Below are 18,952 nucleotides of genomic sequence, written 5' to 3' on the forward strand. Positions count from 1 at the left end.
GACAAGTTGCCAGGCAGTGGTGGCACATGCCTTTAATCCCAGCACATGGAAGGCAGAGGCAGGTGGATTTCTGAGTTTGAGGCCAGCCTGGTCTACAGAATGAGTACCAGGACAGCCAGGGCAAAATAGAGAAACCCTGTCTCAAAATACAAAACAAGACAAAAAGAAAAGAAAAGAAAAAAGATAAAGACAAAGATGATAAGCTTTTATTTACTTCCAAATAGAAGAACTCAGTATTTACTGGAGACTGCTGAAACCATCCTTTCCACAGAGAAGGTGTTTAATTTACTATAAACATTTAAGGAGCTTTAAGGAAGTTCAAGGTCTTCCTCAGGTACATAGCAAGTTCGAGAGTAGCCTAGGTTACAGGAGACCTTGATTCAAATAAATAAAGGCTTCAAAAATTAAAGTAAAAATTTAAAACTATCCAAATAACATGTAGAAATACATAAAACTTTATGACTAGTGTTCATAGCATAGTTTAAAAATCAGCAACCCAGCCATGCACACTAACATACTTAGGAGGCAGAGGAAAGCAAATCTCTTTGAGTTTGGGACCAGCCTGGTCTACACATACAGTTCCAACTAGCCAAGGCAACATATTGAGCAATCTCTAAGCCAGCAAGATGGCTCAACAAGTAAAAATGATTACTACCACGCCTGACAACTGGAATTCAATGCCTGGTACCCAGTGGAGAACAGACTCAAAACTGGTTGTACCCTGACCTCCACATGAGTGTGTCATGTACACACAGAAACTTCAATCTTCTAGGAGCCCTAACTATATTTACTTGCACATAGAAATAATCAGTGTATTTTATATACTAAGGTTTCATAGAAAATTGCAAAAACTATTGTCTGTATAACTGTGAAAATATTATCTGGGGGCTGAAGAGATGACTACAGGTAAGAACACTTGTCACTCTTGAAGAGGATCCAAGTCACTTCCAAACATCCACATTTGCAGAGGATCCGAAACCTTACCCTGACTTCTGTTGACTGCTGTACACATTTAGTATACATATATACATACATACATACATATATTCAGATACTACATATATATACACATATATGCATACACAAAAAATAAATTTAAAAAAAAAAACATCATCTGTAGCTATTTTAAACCATATAAAATTTTATTAGCCTCTGCCTCCCAAGTGCTGGAATTAAAGGCGTGCACCACCACTGCCTGGCTGTTGCTACATTTAACACAGCATCCTCGATGACACAGAACAGTTCTTCCATTTCTTCTTTGATAACTGGATATCACTATGTAAAAAAGGTACCATACCCCTCAAAGTGTTCCCATTTCCTCACTACTTGCTTCCTAGGAGAGGATGCTCTTCTCTTTCTGTTCCTTTGCTGAATGAAAATGCAACATAAAAGTTCTCATTTTTTTTTAAGTAAAGAAATAGGGATTCTGAAAGAGCACATACTGTTCATGGTTCCCGAGTAGCAAGCCCCTGCCTACAGCACTTTTGTGGCTGTTAACTTTGCAGCTGCAAGGGAGCCCAAAGATAGTTCAATATTCAGATACAAAGTTCAGAGACAACTTACCTGGATAAGTGAGAAAAGTTTTACCAAACATTTGTTTGAGATCTGCAGATGTGAAGATGGCTTTCAATCAGTTCTACACGTGTTTTTCTAAACTGGGATATTAGATCTTACCTCTACAAAGCTGGGTTAGCTGCTTAGTATTACAGGATCTCATGGAGCCAAAGCTAGTCTCAGCCCACCTATGTAGCCTTGAATTTCCTGCTTCCATTGACCAAGTGCTGGGATTACAAAAGTTCATTATAAAGCCCAATCTGTGTGGTACTAGGGACCAAACTCAGGGCTTTCCATGTGTCAGGCTTGCATTCTACCAACTGAGCTACAGCCAGGCGGTGGTGGCATATGCCTTTAATCCCAGCACCTGAGAGGCAGAGGCAGGTGGATTTCTGAGTTCGAGGCCAGCCTGGTCTACAGAGTGAATTCCAAGACAGCCAGGGCTACACAGAGAAACCCTGTCTTGAAAACAAACAAACAAACAACAAAACAAAACAACAACAACAACAACAAAAAACAACTAAGCTACAGTCACAGTCCCAATACTAGCTTTTTAAAAACTATATACATCTGTATTCATGGTTATGTGTGTGCACTGAATCCCCTAGAACTGCAACTATGTCTGTGAGTTGCATAATGTAGATGCTAGGAATTAAACTCCAGTCCCTTCTGAGAGCAGCAATCAATCATCCTTCACCACTGAACCATCTCTTCCTACCATGTTGTTGTTTTTTACTTTTACTTGATATGTGTGGCGACTGTGGCAGTCAGAAGATGATTTGCAGGAGCTTGTGCTCCCTACCTGCCAAGTAGGTTTCACAGATCAGATTCAGACAGACAGGCATAGCAGCAAATACTTTTCTAGTTGAGCCATCTTACTAGGCCTCAATAATATTGCTTTGAGGAACTTTTTTTGGGTTAGATGAGAGCAAATACCTTTAACCCCAGCACTCGGGAGACAGAGACCGCCAGATATGATCTACAGAGCCAGTTCCAGAATAGCCAAAGCTACACTGAGAACCAGGAATCAAAATAGGTAGGTAGACAGACAGACAGGCAGGCAGGCAGGCAGGCAGGCAGGCAGGCAGGCAGGCAGGCAGGCAGGCAGGCAGGCAGGCAGGCAGGTCATCTTTGGGAGCCTGAGAGATGGTTCAGCTCTTAAGAGCACTGTCTGTTCTTCTGAATATCCTGAGTTCAATTCCCAGTACTGACATAATACATATAGCTCACAACTGTCTATACTGTAGCCCTTGGGAATAAGATGCCCTTTTCTGGGGTTCAGGAGTACATATAGACCAAACACCCATGTGTATGTGTGTGTCTCATATGCATATAGAGCGTGGGGTTTCTTTAAGGTTTTCTTTTTTAATGTATGAGTGTTTTAATATATGAGGTCTGCATGTAGGTATATATGCCACATGTGTGCCTGGTACCTCCAGAAGTCCAAAGAGGATATCAGATCCCCTGTAACTAGAGCTAAAGATGTTTGTGAGCCTCTATGTAGATGCTGGAAATCAAACCCAAGTCCTCTGCAATGGCAACAAACATTCCTAACAACTGAGCCATCCCTCTAGTCCCTCGAATACCATCATTTTTAAAACATATACACAAAAATATGTTAATATGTGGTGTGGTGGCACACACCTTTAATCCCAGCACCTGGGAGGCATGGGCAAGTCGATCTCTGTGAGTGTGGCCAGTCTGGTCTACAAAGAGAGTTCCAGAACAGCCAGAGATATGTAGTAAGAATCTATATCCAAAACACCAATAAAAAAGGCAGCAATCGCTAGGTAGTGGTGGCACATTCCCTTAATCTCAGCACTTGGGAGGCAGAGACAGACAATTTCTGAGTTTGAGGCCAGCCTGGTCTAGAGAGTGAGTTCCAGTGACACCCAGGGCTATACAGAAAAACCTTTGTCTCGAAAAATCAAAAAACAAGAAAGAAAGAAAGAGAGAGAGAAAGAGAGGGAGGGAGGGAAGGAGGGAGGGAAGGAAGGAGGGAGGAAGGAAGAAAAAGTTACATTTTAGGGGGCTGGAGAGACAGCTCAGCAGTTAAGAGCACTGACTGTTCTTCCAGAGGTCCTGAGTTCAAATCCCAGCAACCACATGGTGGCTCACAACCATCTGTAATGAGATCTCATGCCCTCTTCTTATGTGTCTGAAGACAGGTACAGTGTACTTATATAGAATAAATGAATAAATCTTTTTTAAAAAAAGTAGTAATTAGTGTTCATCACAGAGACAATGCTGGTACTTTCCTATATTAATATACAATATATTTTATAGTGCTTCATCATTTGCTGTTCGAATTACAGCTGATCATGGTAGCTCATGACTGTAATCTATACCTTGGGAGGCTAAAGCAGAACTGTTTGAGGATAGCCTAGGATGGCTGGTCAAAATACCAACAAACAATATCTTGCTGGAAACTGTGAATAATTTTTTTCTGATAGCCAGTATTCCAAATATTAGTTGGTTAAGGAATTTTTTTGTTTTGTTTTGTTTTTTTAAGATGTACTTATTTTATTTATATGAGTACAATGTAGCTGTCTTTAGACTCACCAGAAGAGGACATTAGATCCCATTACAGATGGTTGAAAACTACCATGTAGTTTCTGGGAATTGAACTCAGGACCTCTGGAAGAGCAGTCAGTGCTCTTAACCACTACACTGTCTCTCCAGCCCCCAGGAAGTTTTAACTCAAGATTTTCCAAGTTAAAAAATCCATAATTGGGTGCTAGAAAGATGGCTCAGTGGATAAGAGCACTGACCTCTCTTCTAGGAGTTCTGAGTTCGATTCCCAGGAAGTACATGTTAACTTACAAAATCTTTTTAGAAAATCCATAATCAAGACTGAGAGCCATGTATAATATAAGCACTTGGTAGTATAAGACAGGAATATTACAAGTTCCAGGTCAGCCTAGATTAAAAAGCAAGATACTGTCATTCCCACACCCTAGCCTCCTCCACATATAAAAGCCACAGGGAGTGGTAGCAACACTTTTAATCCCAGCATTTGGGAGGCAGAGGCAGGCGGATTTCTGAGGCCAGCCTGGTCTACAGAGTAAGTTCCAGGACAGCCAGAGCTCCACAGAGAAACCTGTCTCAAAGGAAAAAAAAAAAGCCACAGTAGTTCACGAATGTAAGTCCAACTCTTGAGAGCCTGAGGCAAAAAGACTAGGAAGGAGTTCCCTTAAACTGTCAAAAAACAAATTGGGATAGATACCCAATAGTTTATTTAGTCCTTATTTTAGGCTCCTTAGCCTGATTCTAGACTTTTTGAGTTTGTTGTTGTTGTTGTCGTTGTTGTTTGGTTTTTCGAAACAGGGTTTCTCTGTGTTGCCCTGGCTGTCCTCGAACTCATTCTGTAGACCAGGCTGGCCTTGAACTCAGAAATCTGCCTGCCTCTGCCTCCCAAGTGCTAGGATTAAAGGCGTGTGCTGCCACCACCCAGCTAACACTCTTACTTATTTCCTGATCATGTCTCACTACCCAAGGCTGGCCTTGAACTCATCTCGTAGCCCGGAGAGATTCCTGACCTTGTGATCCCCCTGCCTCAACTTCCTGAGTAACTGGGATTACAAACAAGCCTGTACCACCAAGCAAGGCTAATTCAACAAGTTTTAGTCAAAGTTCAGTCATCATGCTCATCATGAAGCTCCATCCATCTTGTGCACTGGCAAACATTACCAAAGTGAAGTATAATCTGTCTTGTTCTCAGAGATGTCAGTATCATACTTGGGGTACAAAAATAACACAATGAAAATATTGTTTTGAAACGAGGTCTTACTACATATGAAAACATTTAAGATAACTATAATGGTTTAAAAAAAAAGTATCTCTTGAGATGACTGAAGGCTTATTTTCCAATGATCCTTAAAAAAAGCCACTAAGGGGCTGAGTACCTTTGGGAACCACTGATTAACTGTTTCAAGATAATCTTAAATAATACCTTTTTATTACTAACTTACATGCATGTGTGTAAGAATGTGTGGACCCTGGAATAAACTCACTCCAGTCCACAGGCTTACAGAATAAAGCACTTTTACCCCTGAGCGATCTTACCACCCCTTAAAAAGAGTATCTACCGGGGCTGGTGAGATGGCAGGTAAGAGTACTGACTTGTCTTCTGAAGGTCCTGAGTTCAAATCCCAGCAACCACATGGGTGGCTCAGAACCACCTATGAGATCTGACGCCCTCATCTGCAACAGTGTACTTAGGTATAATAGTAAGTAAATCTTTGGACCAGAGGGAGCAGCATTGACCTGACCGAGCAGGCTCACAACCATCTTGTACAGCTACAGTGTACGTAAAATAAATAATCTAAAAAAAAAAAAGACTATCTACCTTTACCATGCAAATGTCATCTCTTCTCAAATAAATTTCCTTTAGATATTACATTTACAACACTCCTAGTTAGGTTTAAAAATGTTTTAAATCACACCCTAAGGGGCCTGGAGAGATGGCTCAGTGTAGTGTACTTAAGAGCACTTGCTGCTCTTCTGGAGGACCGGGATTCAGTTCTCAGCACCTATATGGGACAGTTCACAACTGTCCATAACTCCAGCTCCAGGGGATCTGATGCCTATGTGGGCAGTAGCACTCACAGGAATATATCTGTAAACAGACACACACATACCTACATAATCTTTACATCACTTCTTCCAAATTACTTTTCCTAATGCATACTAGATAAGAATCATCAATGTATTTCTAAGACAAAACGTTTTACTGAAATAAGTACTAAGGAACTATGTTTACCATATCACTTGTACCAAGAAGGAACTTTATGTCAAAATAGGAATAACCTTAAAATACTAGGAAAATTTAGGATGACACGAATATGGGAAAATGTAGTTTGAATATATACAGACACCGACGTTAATCTGTCAGGAACTAAATACATGGCTGAAAATAAATTACAAGCCTTTTAGCCACTAAAGTGAAACTCAAGCACATGATAAAGTAAAAATTAAGAAACCAGAAGGAAATTACAGTCTACAAATCGACTATTTAAATGAATGAATTAAAAGGAATAAATAGTTTAGAAATCTGTCAAAATATCACACTGAATATAAATCCCAATACCTCGAATGAACATTTCTCACAAATCAAGTTTGTGTAAATTATCTTTTCATCTAAACCACCTCTGGGCCCACGAGTAGCTGCCGTGCAATTCCCCTTGTTTCTTTAAACAGAAATGCGATCTTGCAAGGCCAAAAATAAAATATGTAATATAATAATAAAGAATAAGGAGTAAGGCCTCTCATTTTCAGAGACAGACCATGACTACTCGGGGTGGTTGTCGTTGGTACAGAGATCTCCTTATAATAGACTTCACTGCTTACACGACGAATGGTACTAAAGAAATACTATCGCCTTTATTTTTAATTAAGGTAAGACGGTTCCAATCATCACTATTGCAGTTCATTTTCTGCTATTTAAGGGCTGGCAGATGGATTGAATACACCCACACACCCTCAAGGGAAGGAAAAAAAAATCACCACCCTTCTCCCAGGGACTTTAATGAAAATTAGCAGGTAAGCAAGGCCTCCCCAGCACGCTGGAAATCAAAGAGGGCGGCCCTGAGGCTCGGACTGCAGAGCAAAGCCTAGTCCTCCGACCCCACCTCCCCACACCTTCCTCGCAGGGGCAAAGGGGCGGAAGGGCTCATTAGTGCCTTCATTAATTGACACCTGTAATGAGGAAACTTTCCGAGACCGCCCAAGCCTGACCGGGCCCGGGCTGCGCCGCGGCCTCTCGGGCGCCCAGGTAACCCGGCGGCCTGGGCCCGAGGCGCCGCGACGGCCGCGCCACCACGCACCTTCCCGGGCACATAGGCCCGGACGCCGCCGGCCGGGTCGCCGCAGCCCGCGGGCCGCGGAAGGCAGGCCAGGCGGGAGAGCCGCCCGGAGTCCCCCGAACCGTGCACCCCGACGGGTCTCCGACCCGGCTACTTACTTTCATTTAACACCTCCACCAGGTCTGCGCAGTTCTCGCACATCGTTCGGCCGCCGCCCCCCCCTCCCCCGCTGAGGATCGCACGGACTGATCCCGACCGGCGGGGGGGAGGGGACAGAGGCAGGGGAGGGGGCCGGCCTGCCGGCGGGGCGGGGAGGCGACGAGGGCGGGCGGCGGCGAGGACGGGGCGGGGAGCCGCGGGTGGGGGAGGGGGCCGGCAGGCCCGGGAGCGGGAGCGGGAGCGGGCGGGGGCGAGGAGGGGGGCGAGGGAGGTGCGGGCCTCAGGGGCGCCGAGGCGCGGGCGGCGGGGGAAGGGGGAAGGACGGGGGAGGGAAGAGGGAGGGGTGGGTGGGGAGAGAAGAAGCAGAGTCACTTCACCACCGACCAGACGCCGCGGCCGCCACCGCCGCCGCCGCCATTTTAATGGAGCGCTCGGGCTGCGCTCGGCTCTTTCCGCCCGGGCGAAGGAGCCGAAGAGAGGCGCCTCGCGCTCTCATCCCTCCCTCCGCTCCCCCCGCCCTCCGCCTCTCGCCGCACACACGCCGCACACCCCGCCGGAGCCGCTGGCCACCCTCCCTTTCCTCTTCCGTCCAGCCTCCCCGCCCTGGGTCCACCCCCTGTGCGCGCTCGCCCACCCCGCCCAGCCCGGATCTCTGTCAGCGGCCGGAAGGGAAGCGCGCCGCCCGCCGCCGCGGGGGGAGTCGGGTGAGTGGAAGATGGCGGAGGCTGCGAGCGGGCGGAGGCTGCGAGCGAGCGAGCGAGCGGGCGGGCGGGCGGGCGGGCCGGCCGCGGGTCCGCGGCCTCTCCCGCCCCGACGGGCTTCGCGCTCCGAGAGGCTCGGCTAGAGCTGGGCCGTATGGCCCGCCCTGTCCCCCTGCCGCAGCGCGTCGCCTCCTCGCCTCCCGCAGCCCCGAGGGGAAGCGGTGAAGTTTGGCCGACAATCGGGTACTTTGAGGGTGGGGACGGCCGCGGGTCAGCAGATCCCCCGCACGCCGAGGCTCGCTCCCCACCTGGCTTCGTGAGAATGGAACAGCCCAGGGCGCGTCTGAACCTGAATCCCTGTTTATCTCAGCCCTGCGGTTCTGAGAGGCTTACGTATCCTCAGCAGGGAGACACCTTGACAGGACTAGAAATGGCGCGGTGGAGAAACCATGACACCTCGGGCGGGGGGGGGGGTTGTTGTTGTTGTTTGTTTTGTTTTGTTTTACGCACGAGGTCTTATAACGTGCGGCTCCCCATTCATTCTTCATCGGAAATGTTCTGTTAGGCCTTTTCATCAGAGAAAGACAGCGAGACCTATTACCGTGAGGAACGAAGCCTTGGCGTGATGGTTTACAACAGTACTTCCAAAACGCAGGCAGGAAGGTTCCTCGGAGTTCGAAGGCAGCCTGAGCGACTTTTAGAACCCCGTTTCCCAATGTCAAAAGAAATGGGAGCTAGAAGTGAAAAACAAGTGAAAAAGGACACCCAGCTTAAGTTTGGTATTGCATTAAGAACTAGAAGCTCAGATGGCTCAGCAGTTAAGAGCACTTGCAACTCTTGCAGAGGACACAGATTCAATTCCCAGCATGGTGCTCACAACCATCTGTATCCTGTTCCAGGGCATTCGAGGCCCTCTTCAAACTTCTGCGGTCACCACACACACTCGTAGCACACATACATACATACATGCAGACAAAACATAAAATGAACGTTTAATTTAAAAAAAATTACAAAGCATATTATTGTTGGGAAGTTTTTCCTTACACCTTCACTGATTTCTGTTTCTAAGATGTTTCCACAGGGATATGACAACAAAGTCTGAAAGGTCATGTGCATGACCCCAAACAGAAACTTGAGCACATTTTAACAAAGGCCCTATATTAATCTATTGTCAGGTCGAGGTGTGTCACACTTTTTCTGTGTACTTGAACTGCCTCTTCTTTCATGCTGTTTTGAACTTGGTACTATAAAGTTTCATTCCAACCCCTGTGTGTTATTTCCTATGAGCTTTATGAGTCCTTCAGCTATTTTCCTTTCATCCTTCTCCCAACCTCCCTTCTCTGATTATTGACTCAGCAGACATCACCTTCCAGCCAACCTTTGTCCTCTTAACAGCCTTTTGTTTTTTCTCCCAGTAGATCCCAGGTTATTTCGGAAAAGCCACCAATGAACCTTGATTTGAAAAAGACCCACTACCTAAGGAATGTGTCTAAGTTGTTTTAAACTAACAGACATGGCAACCTGGTATCTCTAGGGTTATGAGAACATACCTTTTAAGTTTTTGCCTATGACATTGACATTTTTTAGGATTGAGTCTTTATGAAAGAATTACTGTTCTCTAAAAAATAGATTAATTCAGCCAACACGAATTTTAACCCCTCTCTCTGCCTGAAACATAATGTAAATATGGAAATTAATTTAAAAAATAAAAACATTTTTTAGTATTGATGTAGTAGTACTTTTTTGAAATGGATTTTTGGTGTGTTAGCCCATGCTGACACACAATTCAAATTCCTCATGCTTCCTTCTGGAGTCTGGAATTACAGGCAAGTGTCACTATGTACAGTTATGCTTTACCCACAAACCCCTGAACATTGAAGTTACAAATAGGATAAAAGCTAACCTTAAAATTAATATAGAGAGTAATAAAACCAGGCAGGGGTGGTACACACTTTTAGTCCTGGCACTCAGGAGCCCATAGTTAAAAGATTTCTGGGTTCAAGGACAGCCTGGTGTAGAGAATGAGTTCCAGAACAGCCAGGCTACATGGAGAAACCCTGCCTTAGAAACAAAGAAATAAATAAATCTGTGTCTCTCTTGCTTTATTTGAACAAGTATCTATCCTTAGACTGCTTATGTGGAAAAAAAAAGTTTCTGATGAGTCTGGTAGCACATGCTTATGTGATACAAATAAGTGTATACATGATATGGTAGTAAAAGTCTATACTTGCAGTATTTGGGAAGCAGGAACAGGATTGTCACACATCTGACCCACCCTAGTGGTTTACATGCTGAGTTCCAGGCCACCAAGGCTTCTTAACACAACCCTGTCTCAAAAAGAAATGAACTGGGATATAGTTTAGTGTTAGGTAGCTTGCTTGATATGTATATTATTATCTCAGTTCAGCTCCTAAAAGTTACACATACAGAGACACACAAATGATCTGAGAATCTGGAGAATCACTGGTAGAAATAATGGTTCTTCCATTATATCAGGGCTCGACAACGTTGTCTAGTAAATGCAGATAGTGACTGTTTAGATTCTGGAACATAGGGGCCCTAGCGATTACAAACCTGTAAACGAAGGAGGCTGAGTGTAATGACACTGTCTCAGAGTAGAGGAGGACTGGGGAGAGCTCATTGAGTAATGTCCTTGCTGCACTAGCATGGTGAGCTTTGTTTGGAACCCCAGTACCCATGTAAATGTTAAGTGTGACAGTGGGTGCCCATAACTCTAAACTGGAGAAGTGAGGAAAGGGAACTAGGCAGGAAAATACCTCAAGTTCAGTAGTAGATGAGACAACTATCTAAAATGGCAAGCTGTACATTCAGTAAGAGGCCCTTTCTCCAAAAGTGAAAAAAAGGAAATAAAAAAGTGGATGAGCCTGTCTTGAAAAAGCAAAAAAAAAAAAAAAAGTGGATGAGCTGGAGACTGGGCTCAGTAGTTCAAAGCACTTAATGCTCTCACAGAGAACCTAGTTTCCAACACCCATTAATGGACAGTAAACTTGAAAGGTGTACAACTTTTAACATGTTACAAAATACTGTTATTGTATATTTTCTCTAATTTCTAAACATTAGCTTTGAATACTCACTCAGATATATCTGTTCCATTGAAACTATCCATACAAGTCAGGGGTTTAGTAAGGAGCCGTGGAAAAGACTTTGAAAGAAGGAGATAGAACAAAGTGGTATAAAGATAACAGGAATAATAGGAAAGAAGGGTTAAGTTGGATTGAGGGCAGGAGAGAAGAAGGAGTATGAAGTGGGATAGCTTTTGAAAAGCCCACATTGGGGGTTTGGAGGGACTGGATAGATGGCTTAGTGCTTAAGAGCACCTACTGTTCTTCCAGGGGTCCTCAGTTCAATTCAGGGCATGGCTGAATGAATGTCTGTCCTGGAACTCCCTTTGTAGACCAGGCTGGCCTTGAACACAGAAATCTGCCTGCCTCTGCCTCCCAAGTGCTGAGATTACAGGCGTGTACCACTACCACCTGGCATGGCTCAGTTTTTTTTTTTTTTTTAGTGATTTATTTATTATTATGCATAAGTACACTGTAGCTGACTGGTAGTTGACACACCAGAAGAGGGCGTCAGATCTCATCATGGGTGGTTGTGAGCCACCGTGTGGTTGCTGGGATTTGAACTCAAGACCTTTGGAAGAGCAGTCAATGCTCTTACCCACTGAGCCATCTCTCTAGCCCCCCCCCCTTTTTATTTATTTATTTTTTTGTTTTTTCAAGACAGGGTTTTTCTATGTAGCCCTGGCTGTCCTGGAACTCACTCTGTAGACCAGGCTGGCCTTGAACTCAGAAATCTGCCTGCCTCTGCCTCCCAAGTGCTGGGACTAAAGGCGTGTGCCACCACCGCAAGGCTCAGCTCTTAAGAGCCGCTCTTCCAGGAGCTGCAAGTTCAATTCCCAGCACCCACTACTGGTATCTCACAACCACCTGTAACTCCAGCTCTGAAGAAATTGAACACCTCTGATCTCTGGGTGCCCCTGACACACAAACATACTTTCCCTATAATGGGGGAGAAAATACCCCAGTAGACACCTCATGCTACCAAAAGTAAACTGTGAAGTCACATAAATCAGCCCAAAAGCACTAAAGGTTATTGCCAGTACTCTTGGCCACCCTCCAGAACTTGCTGTTAGAATTCTGAGAAACCTGAGTCAGGGCATGCCACTACATACTGGAGTCATGGAAAAATCGGCAGTGACGATACGTAACTTTAATTCCTGCACCTGAGGCAGGGACAGGTGGATCTCTGTGAGTTCAAGGCCATCCTGTTCTACAAACAATTCTAGGACTGCCAAACCAACACAGAGAAATCCTGTCTCAAGAAACAAGAAGCCAGGGCAGTGGTGGCGCATGTCTTTAATCCCAGCACTTGGGAGGCAGAGACAGGCGGATTTTTGAGTTTGAGGCCAGCCTGGTCTACAGAGTGAGTTCCAGGACAGGCGGGGCTACACAGAGAAACCCTGTCTGGAAAAAAAAAAAAAATAGAAGAGGTCATCTTCAAATTTCACCTAGCTGTGAACACTGCAATCTACAACTAGGTTGACAAAGTATGTCTCTTGACATAAACCACCTTCTGATATAAGGCCTGTTTCATGAGATGGAACCCATACCTAGCACTGTTAAAGGGCCAAGAATATGTGGTAAAAACCCCATACCCCAATACTATTATTCTACTAAATAGACATAATATTAAGACAATGCCTTAATGACTTATAGCTATACATAGATCAGAGCATCTCAACCCTTATCAGAATAGTGTTCCCTTGCAGTAGATGGCAACTAACACAGAGACTCAACTGCTCCATGTGAAGAGAACAAGACAGGCTGTGGACTACACAGCCCTAAATACTCTGGGGGTCTTTATGGAAGAGGGGACAGAAAGATTCTAACAGCCAGAAGGATAACATCAAGTAAAGACTGTTTTCCAGACATACTGGGCAGTTGTACATGTGATCTCACAAGGATCATGAGTTCAAGCCAGACAAAGTCAGCACAGAAGAGAAGGTGAACACACTATAACAGAGGAGCTATAGGTGTTTGAGAACTATTAGCAGAGGTAGAATAATTTTTCTTTAGTGATTGATGTGACCCCTGGTAGGAGACCACATGCCAGGGCAGTCCCCACTCCCAGACAGAGGTAAAGGACTGCTAAACGACACCTCACAGTCCAAATCTGCTCTACTACATTTTTAAAACAATTATTTTTATTGAGAATCTTACACCATGGACCCCGATTGCACTCACCTCCCAGTCCTCCCATGTCTGCCACCACTCCCTATGACCTCTCCCTCCATCCCCCACAACCACAGGGAAAAAGAAAAGTTGTTTTTTTGTTGTTGTTGTTTTTCTCAAGACAGGGTTTCTCTGTATAGCCCTGGCTGTCCTGGAACTCACTCTGTAGACCAGGCTGGCCTCGAACTTAGAAATCCACCTTCCTCTGCCTCTGCTAAAAGAGACTATTTTTGTGTTGTCAATAAACTTGCTTGCTTGAGCACGGTCAAACTCTTAGTGACCAGACCCCAATCTCCACCTGTACCCCCGCCAGAAACCATCAACTGTGAAGAGCTACACCTCATCACCCTATCACAATTTTCTTTTTAAGTTCTCCTTGATGGCTTCCTATCAAGTCTTTGAGGGAGTGGGCTAGGATGAATGAAGGAGTTGTCTCAGAAACCTTTTATATTCTGCTTTCTCAACTGTGGGTCTGCAGTCATTAATAACTCTTTAAGCTTAGCTTCTGTGCCTTCACTGTCAGCGGCATCTCCAATCCTAGGCTCACAGAGTTTCTGGCAACAGCATGGACTCCGAACATCCACTTGGCCTCCAGCAGCAGCATATGCCAAGGACGTCCGCCTGGTCTCTGGTAGCAGTAACCATTCTCGGACTAACATGGTTCCCTGCCAAAACTCTGGCCACGGATCAGAGCATGACCTCTGAGAGAAGCATGAATCTTGGTGGTCTTTCAAGGAAGTACAATCCAGTAAGCTGACCAGAGCCAGGGTGATCATGTGGATGGATGTGCAACTTGTTGGAGGGTTGAGTCTGAGTAACCTCCGAACTGTGGCAGTGTATCCTGCAGAGCCTATTGGGTAATGACCTGTTCCTCTATTAACTGAAGCCTTTTCTCAACTCCCTCATGGCTGTCCTGGCTCCATTTCTACTTCTCGGTCTTTCTCGCCTCTCCCTCAGGCATTCGTTGAACTAATACTGGAAGTTTCACTGTGTCACACAGTATATACACCCTTTGGCCCAACCATGTTTCCTTGCAAATGTTCATTGCGATTATCATTGGTATGGTTTACAGCCACCGATTTCCACTACACTATCAATACTAGACCGTCTTGAGACTTTTCTCAAATATCCTGCTGTTTGTTGCCAAGAGTCACAGAGATCCTGCGGCTACAGTTCCACGGTACCAGCCACTTCCCAAGCTCTAGCAGTTCAAAGATGGAGTAGAGCTCTTTGGATGTCTTAGGCAAATCTTAATCACCAACTTAATCACTTAATCCCCCAGTTTTGTTGAGGGGAAAAAAACTTTCTTTAAAAAAATAAAAAAAGATGTGAGGACACTGCTGCTGTCTCCAGACACATCAGAAGACATCAGATTCCATTACAGATGGCTGTGAGCCACCACATGGTTCCTGGGAGCTGGACCTCTGGCAAAGCACTCTTCCAGTGTAATTCAGGCTGTCTTGGAATTTAGCAATTCACCTCCCTCTGCCTCCTGAATGCTTACTAAAAGTGAGCCACCATTGCACAGTTTCCATCTTACCTTTTTAAGACACATTCTCATTAAACCTGGAGCTTCCAACATGTGTAATGCCAAGGATCAAACTCAGTTCATCAGTCTGGGTAGCAAACACCAAGACCCATTGAGCAGTCTGTTGTATTCAGCTGCCATGCCCACTTGGTACAAAAAAAAAAAAAATTAAAATGAGGTCTAAGTATTTCCTTCAAATATTTGTGTATATTTTATCAGCATCCATATAAATATACATTTGTGCCTAGTACCCAAGGGAGGCTAGGAGAGGGCATCAGATCTCCTAGAACTGGAATCATATATGATTGTGAGCCACCTTGTGGGTACTAGGAACTGAACACATGCTCTCCAGAACAGCAAGCCAGTGTTCTTAACCCATGAGCCATCATACCCATTTCCCACAAAGTATTCATTATACTTAATACTACAAGGTCATGAAGGACAGAATTATGACTGCTGGAGCCTTATTGCAGTAAAATGTACAGTAATATAATAAAATGTACAAATTTTGACTTGAGGGCTAGGGGTGTGGATTCAGTGTTAGAATGTCTGCTTAGCATGTCCAAAGCCCTGGGGTCCATAAATAGCACCAAATAAGCCCATAATTACAGCACCGCAAAGAAGCACAAGATCACTCTATTGTATAAGGTGTTGAGGCAAGATTGAGCTAAAGAGACACTGCCTCAAAATAAAATAAAACTTGGAATGGGGTGTAAAGAATAGGGTCCACTTGCCTCCCTCGTATTGCCAAGTCCTGGGTTTGCTCCACAGCACCACTGAAAATTAAACCATTTTAAGGGTTTGCCTTTATTTCAGAAGGTGGTACTGAATTCTTGACCTCAAACTACCTTCTTAAATTGCTAACATCCTCCTGGGTGCTCTAGGGGTTTATTATTTAAGACAGGATTTTGCTAAGCAACTCAATAACTTGCTATGTATATAGTCTTAACACTTTTGTTTGTCGTTTTTTGAGACAGGGTTTCTCTGTGTAGGCCTGGCTGACCTGGAACTCACTCTGTAGACCAGGCTGGCTTTGAACTCAGAAATCCACCTGCCTCTGCCTCTCAAGTGCTGGGATTAAAGGCGTGCACCACCACTGCCTGGCAGTCCATCACTTCTCAAAGTATACTTTGATCATCTGGTCAGATTAATATTGAATAGTCATTAGTCTCCTGTCAAAACATGTCTCACAGGACTGGAAAGACAGTTAAGGGATCAAGAATGTATATGGGATCTTAAAGAGGACCCAGGTTCAATTCCCAACGTCAGCACAGCAGCTCAAAAATACCTACCTATAAAATTCAGAGAAGAAATGGTAGTACTGAAGAGACAGAAGAGCTGAGTTCAAGGTCAGTCTGATTTATATATTTGAGTTTTCAGGCCAGCCAGGTATATAGAGAGAACTTAGTGATTTTGTACTAGTTTAACCTAGAACTGTGATCCTAGAATCTATTCTTGTTTGGCTCCAGGTTGAAATTCAGGGTTCTGAGGGGGCTAACTGTAAGGATCTTTCACCCCGTGCTGACACGATAGGTGTGTGGCACTATGCCCATGATTTCTTAGCTCATCCACTGTTCAATTTCCCTATCTGTTGTCTATGATTTATATGTCCTTCTCTCTCACCTCACATATCCTGTACACTACCATACCCACTTGAAATTTACATTGGGACTCTTAGGCTTCTGGTTACAACTACAACTAACAGACACCAAGTGTTAAAAATCAGTAACACCATTTTCCTGAATTTTTTTCCAACCTGAATTTTCAATACCAAGAACTCAGTGCTATCTTGGTTAGAAAATCAGGCTGTACCTACAAGATTACTAAACCCACTTTTGGAAAACAGAGCGAACTTCCAACCCATTAAAGTCTCACAGCATAAGGACATAGGTTCAAGTCAGGCACTACTCAGGCAGTGGTGGAGCACACCTTTAATCCCAGCACTTGGGAGGCAGAGGCAGGTGGATTTCTGAGTTAAGAGGCCAGCCTGGTCTACAGGACAGCCAGGGCTACACAGAGAAACCCTGTCTCAAAAGTACAAAAACAAAAAAAAAAACCCAATCACAAAATCTATCAAGCCCCTCCTTTTTTTAAATTCAAGACAGGGTTTGTGTAATAGCCCTGAATGTCCTGGAATTCACTCCGTATGCAAGGCTGGCCACAAACTTACAAACATACTTGGCTTTCCCTCTCAAATGCCAAAAAGGTGTGCCAGTTCTATTTCACTACTTTTAAATTTTATATTTTGCCTCATATAATTATATGCATCTGTAATACTCAGTGTAATACAGAAGTGGATGCTGGGAACTGAACCCAGGTCCTCTCCAACTACAAGTGCTCTTAACCAGGGCCATCTTTGCAGCTCCAGCAAACATTCCCAGCAGTGAATCATCTTTTTAGACCAAACTCCACTCTTGTGTTACTTTCTACACTCAAAAATTCAAGTCAAGAGGCAAAGGGGCAACAAGATAGTTTAGCAGGTAAAGGTACCTGAAACAAAGCTTGACAACCAGAATTCAATGCCCAGAACTAAAAAGAGTGGAAAGAACCAACTTTCCGAAATTCTCCTGACACACACACCAAATTTAAGGGGAATTTGCAGTGGTTGATGTACACTGTAATTTAAGCACTTTAGTGTGCTCAAACATTAGAATCATTTTATTTTATTTTAGTCTAAAATTTACTCAGTGATATCCATCAAGTATAGTTCCAGATCTCTTTTTTCCAAGCCTGGAAGGGAATTCAGGGTCATTCTTGCTTTCCCTGGCCTACCTGGTATTTGTGGGAAGTGGTATAATCCTTGAATACTTGCTATCCTGAGTTAAGTAGACTATACCCCTCTCCCAAGGAGATTACCTCTACCAAGTTAGATAGCCTGTCTACTTGATGCAGCCTTATAACCATAACCCCAACCCCTTGTTACACTGCATGCACTAACTCCACCTCTCAATTCAACTGTAACGTAAGCTTTTTTTCTTGTCATCCTGGTCATATTAGCCCAAGAGTTTTGCTGTCAAGGACAGACTGTAGACAACTCATTAACTAGTTACACACACCACTATAAACTTCCTAAGGCCAATGTTTGGCTAACCACATATTTCCACAGGGATTCAAGTGGCCAGGGCACCGTTGAAAACTCTAAGCCTACAGCCTCAGATGCCAGTTCCAAGAATGAAAAGTATCCCTGTACCCCCGTTCCAAAGCTAATCTACTTTACCCAGCCATTAATAAGAGCTGCACAAAGAGATATTCCCTAAACCCCAAAAAGTGAATTAAACTGTTATCAGGATCATGTTGACTTGCTATCTTTTTTGTTTTTTGAGACAAGGCATCTCTACAACCTATCTCTACATACCCTGGCTGTCCTAGAATTTACATGTGGACCAGTCTCTTAGAAAACTCGAGACCCACCTTCTTCTGATGGGATAATGACTTTGGCACAAACTCTTAAGTGCAAAAACCTACCAACAACCGTAGAACCCTTTTTTTGTTTTTGAGACACTATTTTGTAGCCCTAACTGTACAGAAAGTTGCTACATAGACTAGGGTAACATCCAACTCAAGAGATCGAGTCTCTGCCTCTGTATTGCTGGGCTAAAAGCACGAGCCACCACTTCCAGTTAGGAATCCTGTATCTTTCTCTAGACGGGGTGTCTCTGTGTGGCCCTGGCTGTCCTAAAACTCACTCTGTAGACCAGGTTAGCCTCTAACTTAGAAATCCACCTGCCTCTGCTTCCCAAGTGCTGGGATTAAAGGCGTTCGCCACCAGTGCCAGCAGGAATCTTATTTCTAAGAACCAAACTTCAGACAAAAATAGTACAATCCTTAAAATCACCTTCATTAATGTAAGAATAATTTTAAGCCAGTGAAGGGAAAATAAATGTAAACCAAGTTTATTTTGCCTTTTAAGTAGTGTTCTTAAAGCACTACAGCTTGGTAAACAATGTAAAT

At 44.1% G+C, this 18,952-nt stretch overlaps 3 protein-coding genes across 8 annotated transcripts in view; 1 reads left to right on the forward strand and 2 right to left on the reverse strand.

Moving 5' to 3' along the window:
• Usp34 (ubiquitin specific peptidase 34) overlaps positions 1–7,748 on the reverse strand; it is a 191,979-nt gene extending 184,231 nt beyond the window's left edge. For 5 of the 6 annotated variants that reach the window (XM_031342440.1, XM_031342437.1, XM_031342439.1 and 2 more), the window contains exon 1: positions 7,517–7,632. In XM_031342440.1, coding sequence (XP_031198300.1) covers positions 7,517–7,559 — 43 coding nt within the window. In that variant the 5' untranslated portion in view covers positions 7,560–7,632. Of the gene's footprint in view, positions 1–7,516 lie in introns of all 6 variants that reach the window. The other variant, XM_031342435.1, reaches the window with a different exon arrangement.
• Positions 7,749–7,895: 147 nt separating this feature from the next.
• Positions 7,896–9,943, forward strand: LOC116071063. Its single transcript, XM_031342450.1, has 2 exons — positions 7,896–8,221; positions 8,784–9,943. The coding sequence occupies exons 1-2, from the start codon at positions 7,940–7,942 to the stop codon at positions 9,165–9,167; spliced, it is 666 nt and encodes a 221-aa protein (XP_031198310.1). The 5' UTR covers positions 7,896–7,939; the 3' UTR covers positions 9,168–9,943.
• A 3,964-nt stretch (positions 9,944–13,907) lies between these two features.
• Xpo1 (exportin 1) overlaps positions 13,908–18,952 on the reverse strand; it is a 46,871-nt gene continuing 41,826 nt past the window's right edge. Inside the window, exon 26 of the mRNA XM_031342298.1 lies at positions 13,908–14,174. Coding sequence (XP_031198158.1) covers positions 13,908–14,174 — 267 coding nt within the window. The remainder of the gene's footprint in view (positions 14,175–18,952) is intronic.

The sequence above is a fragment of the Mastomys coucha genome, unplaced genomic scaffold (assembly GCF_008632895.1).
Source record: "Mastomys coucha isolate ucsf_1 unplaced genomic scaffold, UCSF_Mcou_1 pScaffold22, whole genome shotgun sequence".
In the NCBI taxonomy this organism is placed as follows: domain Eukaryota; kingdom Metazoa; phylum Chordata; class Mammalia; order Rodentia; family Muridae; genus Mastomys; species Mastomys coucha.